We start from the raw sequence: 11,525 nt of genomic DNA, 5'->3' as shown, positions 1-11,525 counted from the left end.
TGTCCAAACTCTGTCTCTGGAAAATAGGAAAGAAAGAAGTAAAGGAGAGCTTCTGGCCTGACCCTTCTTTTATCATCAACCCCCCAGCACTCCCCTCCCCCACTTCACCCCCAAATTACTCCCTCCCCACCCCCGCTCCCTCGAGCACAGATGGGCCTGGGAGACAGTGACGTGGGCGCCAGGCACCGTGTCTGCTCGAGTGGCGGCTTCCGCTGGCGACCGCCTCCGCAGCCCCGCCTGCTCCCTGCATCGGGGACACTGGGGCTGAGATCTAATGACTTAATGGGGGGTGGGGGAGACTAGAGATTCTGAGGGTGTTAAGGAAGGGGATCTTGGGGAGTGAGATGAAAGATGAAAGGGGAGAGCTAGGATAGGAGATCGCGGTGTAAAGAAAGAACCAAGAATAAGACAAAACGGATCACTGCGGGAAGGAAGACAGATCATCGAGGGCCAAGAAGGAAAGGGCTAAAACACAGGCATTCCAGGGGGAAGCAGGATGAGAGACTGATTAGAAGGGGGACTGAAATGGGGACCGCGGGGTCGCTGAAGAGGGGCGCGAGGATGAGGGGCTGTACAGAGGGTGGGCGGGGGAGATTCCTGGAGGCACCGGCCTGGGCAGAGCCATGCGTTTCCCTCGGGGGAGAGGTCCGGGGGGCTCTGAAACCCGGCATCCGTGGGGTCTGTTAGAGATTCCGTTAGGTCACATCAGGCCACCGCGGGGTCAGGATAAGGTAAAGCTAAATGAGGTCAGCTTGAGGTGGTTACACCGTTGGCTGAAAGGCGAGTAAGAAGTGCTGACCTTTTGGCCCCGGTCCAGGGACTACACCTCCCAGAGTGCACTGTTCTCTCCCCCTTGCCCCCCAATGAAGAAAGGAAAGAATGCACGGCCGCACGGCCAACTGGTGGGTACAGTTTTCCTTTAAGGCTGCCTTTGACGTCGCAAGGGTTCCAGAAGGTTCTCCTGGGATTCGAGCAGTGGCCAGTACGTCCCACCTTCTCAACCCGGAGATTGGACTAATATAGTTTGCCCCCGGGCTCGGGTCTGAGTCTCAGGCACGAACCAATAAAATCAAAGGGCGCGCGAGGTTGCCGCCCTCTGTCTTTTTCACCAATGGCACGACAAGATGGCAAAGAGGCGTGGTTGAGTGATCCAAGAGGGCGCCAATCAGATCCACACCAATCACTGCCTGGAATGTGTGCGCGTGTGGCCGGGTGACAGGGGCGGAGGATGGGCGGCTATCACCAAGCCGCTTATTGAAAACTGCCCAATCACAGTAGAGGCTGAGCTGAGTGACAGGAAGGCGGTTCAATGGGCGGCGCGGAGGCGGAGCCGTGGGGGCGGGCTCCCGGTCCCGCTGTCGGCGGCCGGCGGGCAGGCGACTCCTGTCCCGGGTGGAGGCGGCGGAGCCGGAGCCGGGGGAGGGGGCAGCGGCTGTCTCACGGACCACGGCGGCGCCCGCAGCTCCTCACCGGTGAGGGCGCCGAGCCAGGACTCGGGGGTCCCGGGAGCGGGGCGTCGTGAAGCCAGGGCTCCTGGTGTCGGGGGGTTGGGACACTGAGGGCCCGTAGGCTCTGCTGCCTTGGGGATGCGGGGCCCCGGGGTCTGCAGGGTGCTCGGAGTCCTCGACCCGGGCTTGGCTGTCACAGGGGGAGGCCAGCGTCTGAGTCGGGGAGGGGAGGGGAAGGGAGGGGAGGGTCGAGTCGGACCGGACCAGATTGGGTTCTGTGGGGCGGAGGCATCTGTGAGCAGACCAGCCAGCCAGCGCGGGTGACATCACCGACCACCCTCCCCCGCCCGAGCCCCCTCCCCTCCTCTCCTCGCCGCGCCTTTTGTCCCGGCCGAGCTCCGCTCTGCCCCGCCCATCTGCGAGGGAGGAGACTCCCGTCAGTGACTTCATTGAGTAGGTTCTTGGGGATTGGGGTCGGGTCCTCCCCAGTGAGAGGCGACAGGAGCTCACTGCCTCTCGGGCCCTCACAATCACACCTGTCACAGGTATACACGCTGCCACTCACAAACACACGCTTGCACTCCCAGCCTCACTGACACACTGCCATACAGCCGCTCACAGCCAGCCAGACACTGCTGCACCTGAAAGCAGGTGGCCGCGGGTCTTCTCCCTTCACTCTCCACACTTGGGGATCAGGTCCGGCACCTGCTGCGCCAGACAGGCCTTGCTGGGCACGCGCCTCTGAGAGTCCAAGGAGGTGGCTTCCAGAGCTGCAGCACTTCAGGCCGGCTCCGGTGGAGCGATCAGAGGTGAGGGGCTTGGCTGGGCATGTTTAAGCGCACAGTGCTCTCCTGCCCACCCCCAGCAGCACCCCCACTGCAGGCCCGAGGAGCTTTCCGGAGCTTCCCACACTCCTGGGGAGAAGACTTCTTAGCCAGCTTGATGTTTAAAATTCAGCTGGAGCCCTTAAAACTTCGAGCGTGGACGCTGAATGGGTTTGTAAAGTTTCGGTAAGTCCCTCCGGAGAAGGGCACTCATACCCATACCCAGTCAAACCCTCCACGCGGCCATCCCCTCCATTGCCTTCCTGCTTCCTCCACCTCATCCTCATCCCCTCTGTGACATACAGGAACCCCCCTCCGGCCTCACCCACATATTTGAATGAATTGCACCCCTTATCATTCCTCTTCTTTTCTCAAACCCTTCAGGTATCCATTTTCCACAGACATTTCCTCCATTATTTCAACTCTCGACATTCCTCCCTTTCAACCCATCATTAACCCATTTTCCACCTCAGCCATTTCCATCTGTCACTCATCCCCCTCCATCAGTACCTCATTTTCTGTATCAGCCATCTCCCCTCCCTGTACCTCAACAGTCCCCCTCGCCATTTTCTCCCCATTTTTCCTTCCTGCCTCTACCTTAACATCCTCCTCATTCTTCTCCATCAAAGGCAGTGCCATGCCATGGGGCTCCTTTGTCATTCCAACACGTGGCCTGTGGGTAGGGGGGAAGGGAAGGAGGGAGGAAAGCAGAAAGAGAAAAAGGAGGCAGATCCTGAAAGAGCTTGCCCTGTGTCTGCGGAGGCAAGAGATGTATGGGCCTAGAGCAGCTAGCAGGTGGGTACCAGGGAGGAAGCTGGCCGGGTGTGGAGGTAATGCAGGGACACCAAAAGGAGGTGGGTGGCTGGTGAGCCGTTCCACTGGCCCTCTGCCTGGAAGCTGCTCTCGTTCTCTAGGGGCACCCTCTTGGTGTGCTAGGGTTCTTTCCCAGTCCCAAGGGAAAGAAGGTGTGAGTTGAGGCAGAAATGGCAGACCACCCCCCCCCGCTCCCTCTCAGACGGCTTTTGCTGCCATTTCCGAAAATGGCTGCCCCCCCCCAACGAGGTGCTCTTTCTTCTCTGCCTCTCCCAACCCCACCCCCCACCCTGTCTCCCCCACAGACGTGACATGCTGGTGGGGGGCAATGGGGGAGTACCCGCCTTTGTGGAGACTTTTCTTCGTCAGAGAAAGGTGACTCCCAGAACCATGAGTCAACCCAGCCACCTGCAGCAGAGCCTGTGGGGGCAGCAGTGAGGGCCATTGTCCCTGCCCACCTAGGGCCTTGGGCGCCTCCCCCTTACCCGGTTACAGCCCTCACTCCTGCAAGGACACCCTGTACACCTCCCTGCTGTGAAGCAGTCAGAGGCAGAAAGGCAGGTCTCAGCTGTGGCTGCCAGCCTAGGACATTGCTAGAAAGACTCTGGTTCTCCTCGCTTTGGCAGGGGTTGGCCAAGTCTCAGAAGGGCTGAGAATGGCTTCTGGCCATCCCCCAGAGAGCTCTAGCTACAGGAAAGTCCCCCTTCCCCTGATATCCACCACAGACACACCGATAGAGGGAGACTGGAATGGAAGAATTCGGGTTGTACGTTTCTCTTATAACAAATGCTCCTGCACCCACCTTAAAAGGGACTCAGAGGAATATGGGTCTGACGATGGGCCAGATCCTAAACCACAGGGTGGACTGGGGGCATGGGGTGGGGCTAGGAGAGGTATTAAGGAAATGGTGGTTGGTTAGTGCCCAATTGTCTCCTAACAGCTGGGGTTAAAAAGTCCTGTCCCCAGGATGCTTTTGTTCACTCACACTGGTGCTTAGGCGGCACAGCCCTCACAGTTTTGTGTGTAGACGCTGGCAAATGAGTAAAGGGAACTGTTGCCCTGGTTGGGGGAAGGATAGTGTCGCCCCCCCTGCTAATGAGGGCGTTGGAAACAGCAGTTTCCAAAGGCTGTGAGTCACCCTGTGATCTGAGTCACACGTGAGGCTTAGCATCGTCAGAGGGGTGGGGGCGGGGAGGCCTGGGGTCTCCAATGGCAGACAGGACTCCAGACACCCATTCCCTGACTCAGTCTGGCTGGCCAGGACAGCTGGCGGAAGACCCAGGCCTGTTCCCAGTCCTGGGCCACTGCCCCAGCTGCCCTCAGCCTGGGCACCATGCCTGAGGCGTGGCGTAGGAGACCACGATGCTCAGGTGACCTCACCCGTTACACTGACCTTCGCCAGCTCCTGTGTGTGGGTCGCTCAGTCCATGGTGCCACCTCACTCAGCAGGGCCTCTCAGGGGTCCTCAGTCTGGCCCAAGGACCAGGGCCTCAGCCTAGCCCCAAGAGTGGGCCACAACCTTCAGCTTCCTGCTGGGAAAACCCAGGAGGTGAGGACGGAATCACAGAATTCTAGAATGTCAGAGCCAGAAGAGATCATCTAGTCCAAACCTTTCATTTTACAGATGGGGGGACACAGGCCCACAGAACAGGCATGACCTGCTGAAGGTTACCCAGGGAGTCATTTAGGGATTGCAAGATCATCAGGAACAGGGCTGGGGCAGAAGAGAAGGCATCAAGTCTTGGCCCTGGGTTTCTTTCAGAAACAAGGAGACCAGTGCTGGTCCAGTGGCTGTGATGGGAAAAGATTATTACAAGATTCTTGGGATCCCATCGGGGGCCAACGAGGATGAGATCAAGAAAGCCTACCGGAAGATGGCCTTGAAGTACCACCCAGACAAGAATAAAGAACCCAACGCTGAGGAGAAGTTTAAGGAGATTGCAGAGGCCTATGATGTGCTAAGTGACCCCAAGAAACGGGGCCTGTATGACCAGTATGGGGAGGAAGGTAAGAGGGCAGCACTCCAGCCCAATCCCGGACCCCTCCGCTTGGTAGGGGTCCCAGGTGCACCAGTTTGTGTAGCGGGGAACTGGAGGCTGTGGAGGGGGTGAGGGCAGCAAGGGTTTCCAGCACTGTCACCCAGAGAAGAGAGAAGCCCACCCACTACCCAGCTCAGCTCACCCTAGTTCTCCCCGCCTCTCTCTGCCCCCTCCCTCCTCGGGTTCAGGCCTTAGAGAGGTCTGAAGCAAGAGCCAGAGGCCTTCCCCGCCCTTCTTTCCTTCCCAGCCTTATTAGTCCTGCCTGAAGTCTCCGCTGCTTCATTGGCTGATGAGGAAGGTTGGGGAGAGGGAGTGTGTGGCTCTCTGAGGACAGAGCATTTACATTCATCAGCATAAAAGTCTGGCCCTTAAGCAGCCTGGGAATTAACTACCAGAGCTCTGAGCAGAAATGGTTTTCCCCTTCTCTCCCCCGGCCCTGCCTGCTTCTGGCCAGCAGAACAGAGGTGGAGCTTTGCCTCCCAGAGGAAGTGGCAGGGATCCAAGGGTGGAAGGGGAACTGCTGCTGGCATCTTACCCCTTCCCTGGGGTAGCTGGTGGCCATGGGGTGGGAGGCAGGAAAGGCCCAAATAAAGCCTCTGAGAGGGAGGCCCCTCCCAGCACATCCCACGGCCATGATGTAGCTGCTAATTCTGGGCCTGCCCCTCAGGGCTGCCTGCCACCCGCCAGCCACAGGCACCTGTCAGGCTATATTAAGAGACATTGTCATGCTGAGGACTCTCCTTCCTGGGAAGAACTGTCCTTCCTCCCCAACAGAATCCACCTTTCTTTCACATTCTCCTCCTCTTCACCCTCCCCTTTCTATCCTCAAAACTAAATGGGCTAATCATATGTAGATAAGAAGGTTATTTTCTTCCCCTCGTCCTGTCCTTGTGTTCCATGCCCCTCTGTGAACCCTCGTCCTCCCAACTCCCTTTTCCAATTCTCCATGCTGTCGGTTCCTTCCATTCTTCCTGCCTACCTCCTAGACGTGCCAACTCCCAGATTCACCAGATACCGGCTGGAACCCCCAGTATTCTTTCAGCTAAGACATTTTTCTCTCTGGCATGGAGGGATGGGAGGGATAGGAGTGGAAAAGAGGGAAGCAGTGCAGACACCATGCCACCATGTGACCTGCCTTGGAATTGCACCCATTCCTCCATTCAGCCTCACCTCTGTTTAGAAAGAAGGCAGGAGCTGGCAGAGCTCCCCCGAGATACTTCACCCCTTCTGCCTAAGTGAAGGGGTCCAGACGCCAGGTTCTGATGCAGAACCCCATCCCAGGAAGGCCCCTGAGGATGCGGCATGGCCTTAAGGGGACCTCCATGGCCTGGGGAGGGAGAAGCAGCTTAGAAATGTTGGTTATATTTCTGTCCACCCTGCCCAATCCCCAGCAGCCATTTATTATAAGAGCAGTTATACACACAGACTCTGTGTGCAGCTCCAGCTAGGGACAAGTTGCTCCCAGCTTGAAAAGGGGGTGGTAGTGGAAGAATAGAAATCCCTATAGAGAGAATTACCCCTTCCCGTCATCATCAGTCCAGCCTCCCTCCCTCTCTCACTGAGCTCTGCCAGGCTGCTTGAACTCGCTTGATAATCAGCCCCTCGATAGAAGGAAAGGAGAGATCCTAGGTCTTGGGGGAGGGGTGAAGAGGCAGCTGCCACAAGTCCCTGAACCGTCTGCCACTTGGCCTCTCTAGTGAAACTCAAATCTGCCCTTGTGGTCCCAGGAAATAAGAGGCTAATTTAGGCTCAGATCTCCATGATCAGTTGAAATTCTAGATAAACGGCCTCAAAGAGAAGGGTCTCTTTCCTAGCCTGGACCCCACCCATAGTCTCCGTATTCCGGAGCAGTTCTCAGTGTGAACCCTCTCCCCACATCCCCCACTACTGCCAGCACCCCCTCCTGTGCATGAAGGCTGCCTCCAGGAATCTGAGCCCCTTAGACAGGACCTGACAGAGAGAGCAGCTAAGGTCACCACTGCCATGTGCCAGCCCATTCATGCATTTTGGTTGCTCAACATTAGGTGTGGGGTATGGCGTTCGCTGTTGTATAACTCCAGGGAGCTCCATTCCCATTGTAGTCTATGTCTGTACAATGTGTGAATGACACTCCCTAAAGTTGTGTAACACCAAGCAGAGTGTGGGAACAAAGCATTTAAAAACTTTTTCTAGAAAAATAGCTCTTCATCTCTAAGCTAATGAGCTTTCCCACTTTTTAAGGCTTCCTGATTTCCCATTTGAGCAGGGGTCAGGGAAAGAGGAAACACTGCTAGAAGCAGAGTGAAAGTGGTCTTCCTCCCGGGTTGGATCCCTACCCTATTTGTGACTGTTCACTTACCAGCCCCCTCTGTGGTCACATCCTGTCTGATGGCCCCTTGTCCTATGTCTTTGGAGATAAGCAAAGATTTGGGAACCAAGTATCACTTGTAATGTGACACCAGGCTAGTCATTCAAGGCTTTTTGAGACATCTTTGGACCATGAGTATGTGGAAAAGATTACAGGACTGGAAGTCACATCCTCTAAGTACTCTAGTCCTGGCTTTTCCACCTATTGGGTAAGCAAGCCTCTTTGAATCTCAAGTTGTGCATCGTTATTAAATATATAATTAGGAATGGAAGATAATCTTGCCAGAAGCCTTTCTTACTCTATTAGCCTGGCCCTCTCTGTGGGATTTAAAGGTTGCTTCTTTCTCTAAGCCTGTGAACTGGGAGCTAGAGGGCAGGGGGAAGACACTGGGATGGGGCCAGAATAAGCCACACTGCCCCTAACTTCTCCTCCCCTCTAGGCCTGAAGACCGGCGGTGGCACATCAGGTGGCTCCAGTGGCTCCTTTCACTACACCTTTCATGGGGACCCCCATGCCACCTTTGCCTCCTTCTTTGGTGGCTCCAACCCCTTCGATATCTTCTTTGCCAGCAGCCGCTCCACTCGGCCCTTCAGTGGCTTTGACCCAGATGACATGGATGTGGATGAAGATGAGGACCCATTTGGTGCTTTCGGCCGTTTTGGCTTCAATGGGCTGAGTAGGGGTCCAAGGCGAGCCCCAGAACCACTGTACCCTCGGCGCAAGGTGCAGGACCCCCCAGTGGTGCACGAGCTGCGGGTGTCCCTGGAGGAGATCTACCATGGCTCCACCAAGCGCATGAAGATCACGAGGCGTCGCCTCAACCCTGATGGGCGAACTGTGCGCACCGAGGACAAGATCCTGCACATAGTCATCAAGCGTGGCTGGAAGGAAGGCACCAAGATCACCTTCCCCAAAGAGGGCGACGCCACACCTGACAACATCCCTGCTGACATCGTCTTTGTGCTCAAAGACAAGCCCCATGCACACTTCCGCCGAGATGGAACCAACGTGCTCTACAGTGCCCTGATCAGCCTCAAGGAGGTGGGGCCTAGTCAGGCTGTGTGTGTGTGCTGGGGAGATGGTGGGGACATTCCCTCTTTTCCCGCCAGCTGGCACATTCTTTCCCCACCAGCTGGCACATTCTTTCCCCACCTCAGTCTATTTCCTTCCTTCCCACTCACCTTACCCCACCTTTTCCTCACTTTCTGCTTCGTCTTTCCCAGGCGCTGTGTGGCTGCACTGTGAACATTCCCACTATTGACGGCCGAGTGATCCCTTTGCCCTGCAATGATGTCATCAAGCCAGGCACCGTGAAGAGACTCCGTGGGGAGGGCCTTCCCTTCCCCAAAGTGCCAACTCAGCGGGGAGACCTCATTGTTGAGTTCAAAGTTCGCTTCCCAGACAGATTAACACCACAGACAAGACAGATCCTTAAGCAGCACCTACCCTGTTCCTAGGCTCTGCCCCAGCCAGTCCAGAGCCTACCACAGCAATACCCCCAACACTCACTCCACTCAATGTGCACCCAGCTTGATGTCCACTGGACACTGGCAACTTTTTCTAAAATGCAAAAAAAAAGCCACTGGTTTTCAGGAAAATGTTCCTGTCCCTGACCCCTTTCAGAGCTGGGCTGCCTGGGGGGAGTGGGAGGGAGGTGGGGAGAGCTAGCCCAGGCCAGGGGTCAATGTTCATGTCACTAGCTTTCAATCCAGTTTCCACTGCAGTGGCTGGAGAGTGACCTGAGTGCTACTTGAAGATATGTAGAGATTCCTTATCCATGCCTGTACATAGCATGTCCTCCTCCCCTCAGCTTTGCTAATACCAGTCCCCTCCCTTCCCTTTGGCTTCCTGCTGTTGGGGGTGGAAAAGACTAGAAAGGACATTGCTTTCTCAGCCCCACCCCCAGGTCCACAGTGTCCAAGGTAATGGCACACATATTCATGCACAAGAAGCACTCACCTAGAGCTGTCTGTGCCTCTCTGGGAGAAAGGAGAGAGGATAAGAAGGGAAAGTTCACAACCTGTGAACAGGGACTTGAGCACGAGACACTTTTCATCTGGAGCAGGGGGGTGAGCTCCTCAGCAGCCTCCGTAACAGCTGCCCTGCCTACACCTGCAGAGCTGGAGGTTCTGTCCTCCCTGCTGCTCTCAGGAGTGTTCAAGGGTGGAGGGCAGGGAATGGGGCCTGAGGTATTAAGGCTAAGAGGTGGGGGACAGGGCCCATCTCCCAGCCTTCATCAGGAAGGGAAAGGGCTTTGGGGTCAGGTGGCAGCTATTCCCCACCAAGAGATTCAGGGTCACAGGTTTTTCCCCACACCTCTGAACTCAGGGCCTAGCCACCCCCAAACTTCCAAATCCCACTTTTGTGATATGTGAAGCTACTCATTTCTTACCCTTGGAGGCTGTGTGGGGAATTTCCAGCCCTTTTATGCCTGTGTGATCCCACCCCACCCCCACAGTTGTATAAAGGTCATAGTGAAGGAGCTGGGGGAAGACTGCTTCAGCCAGATCCTGGGGTGGGGTCTTTAGGTTTTCTCACTTTGACAACCCCCGAATGTTTTTATAGTAGTTTTTTTGTATTTTTTTGTAATGACAGTATTATGTAAAAAATAAAGTATTTTAAAAATATGGCATCTGAGCAGGAGCAACAAACCTGGGATGGGGGTGGCTGAGGAGGGCCACTGTCACCCTCCTTCCTGGGCTCTGGTCACCTTTGAGAAGCCCAAGCAGGCCCTCAGTATAAGCTGAAGCTGACCTCTGCCTTCCTCGAAGCCTCCTGGGATTTCTAAAACATATACTCCAAACACAGCACAGACATAAAGTACCACTCAGCTATTAGAAGAAACATCTATTTGGGAAGGAAAAATATCCCTGCTCATGAGAGACAGAGACCATTGTCTTCAGAAGATGTGCTAGCATGAAAACAGATTTTCTCTTCTTGTCTAAATTTTCTCTGAGTCAGATAAATTTTCCTTCTAGGAGAAAATTTTTTTCTAGGAGGGGGTGGAGAACTTTTTTTTTTTTTTTTTTTTGACACGGAGTCTTGCTCTGTCGCCCAGGCTGGAGTGCAGTGATGCAATCTTGGTTCACTGCAGCCTCTGTCTCCTAGGTTCACTGCAGCCTCTGTCTCCTAGGTTCAAGCAACTCTCCTGCCTCAGCCTCCGAGTAGCTGGGATTACAGGCATGCACCATCACACCCGGCTAATTTTTGTATTTTTGGTAGAGACAGGGTTTCACCATGTTGCCCAGGCTGGTCTCAAACTCTTGACCTCAAGTGATCCGCCTGCCTTGGCCTCCCAAAGTGCTGGGATTACAAACATGAGCCACTGCTCCTGGCGAGGCTGAAGGACTTTCTGGCTGACTAGAAGAGCTACCCCCAAGTGTTTGGGCCTGGAGTGAGGAGAGTAGCACTCTTGTGCAGGATATTGATTTCATGGAGGATGGTGAGCGAGAAACCACTATCTGGGGGGGGGGTATCTGTGGTGACGAGGATTTATTTGACTGTAATGTGCTATGTACGATGAACGACTGAATGTACGATGAAAAGTACTGGTCGATATTCCTGTGGGAAGGTATGTTCTTTGGAAGTATGGAGTTGATGTATTATAATTAAGGTTTTATGGTTCTGGCTTATAAGCATGTTCTATGAACAACAGCTGTGAAAAGTGCTTTCATATGTGCTATGTACAGTTAAACACTTATAGTACTATATAATATTCATGGTGGCTAGCAGTAAAAGACAGAGCCTGGACATTGGAGAGGGTAGCCAGAGGTACCTGGCCTCCTTGGCCCATGCTGGTGAGGCCTGGCTATGGACACAGGCTCCCTGGGAAGCACTGAACACAGCTGCAAATCCTCAAATCTCAGTTATCTAGGGATGTCTGTCCTGGCCTCTGACCTGCCTGTGTCTACGGAGATAACTCTGGCCCTCAGGACCTGAGTGGTGGCTGCATGAGGGGGCACTTGTCCCTTTCCTGCGGTCTGGGTAGAAGGAGCCCTATAGTTGAAGAAATGCCCATCTGCAGGCTCTGCCTAGCCCTGCACATCCTCCTGGG

General features: G+C 55.0%; 1 protein-coding gene across 6 annotated transcripts; it reads left to right on the top strand.

The window, feature by feature from the left end:
* Nucleotides 1-1,323: 1,323 nt before the first annotated feature.
* DNAJB5 (DnaJ heat shock protein family (Hsp40) member B5) lies at nt 1,324-10,098 on the top strand. Of its 6 annotated transcripts, none has more exons than XM_057303142.1 (5): nt 1,324-1,472; nt 2,317-2,458; nt 4,848-5,092; nt 7,911-8,512; nt 8,695-10,098. In XM_057303142.1, exons 2-5 carry the CDS (start codon nt 2,391-2,393, stop codon nt 8,926-8,928), a joined length of 1,149 nt encoding a protein of 382 aa, XP_057159125.1. In that variant the 5' UTR covers nt 1,324-1,472; nt 2,317-2,390; the 3' UTR covers nt 8,929-10,098. The 6 variants fall into 6 exon arrangements, with proteins under 6 accessions (XP_057159125.1, XP_008953455.1, XP_034823269.1 ...); XM_034967378.3 differs by having other exon boundaries at nt 1,334-1,472; nt 2,314-2,458; XM_057303143.2 differs by lacking the exon at nt 2,317-2,458 and adding an exon at nt 2,145-2,257 and having other exon boundaries at nt 1,369-1,472.
* The last annotated feature ends 1,427 nt before the right edge of the window (nt 10,099-11,525 follow it).

Source organism: Pan paniscus, chromosome 11, assembly GCF_029289425.2.
Source record: "Pan paniscus chromosome 11, NHGRI_mPanPan1-v2.0_pri, whole genome shotgun sequence".
Lineage (NCBI taxonomy): Eukaryota > Metazoa > Chordata > Mammalia > Primates > Hominidae > Pan > Pan paniscus.
Note: the sequence above shows the minus strand (reverse complement) of the source record. Positions and strands in the feature narration are given on the sequence as shown.

Bases quoted from the DNA above. Each gene is read 5' to 3' on its own strand.
- DNAJB5 (XM_008955205.5), top strand. From the start codon at position 2,610: ATGAATTGCACCCCTTATCATTCCTCTTCTTTTCTCAAACCCTTCAGG. The intron at 5,093-7,910 runs GTAAGAGGGCAG...CCTCCCCTCTAG, and splicing joins TGACCAGTATGGGGAGGAAG to GCCTGAAGACCGGCGGTGGC. The intron at 8,513-8,694 runs GTGGGGCCTAGT...CGTCTTTCCCAG, and splicing joins CCCTGATCAGCCTCAAGGAG to GCGCTGTGTGGCTGCACTGT.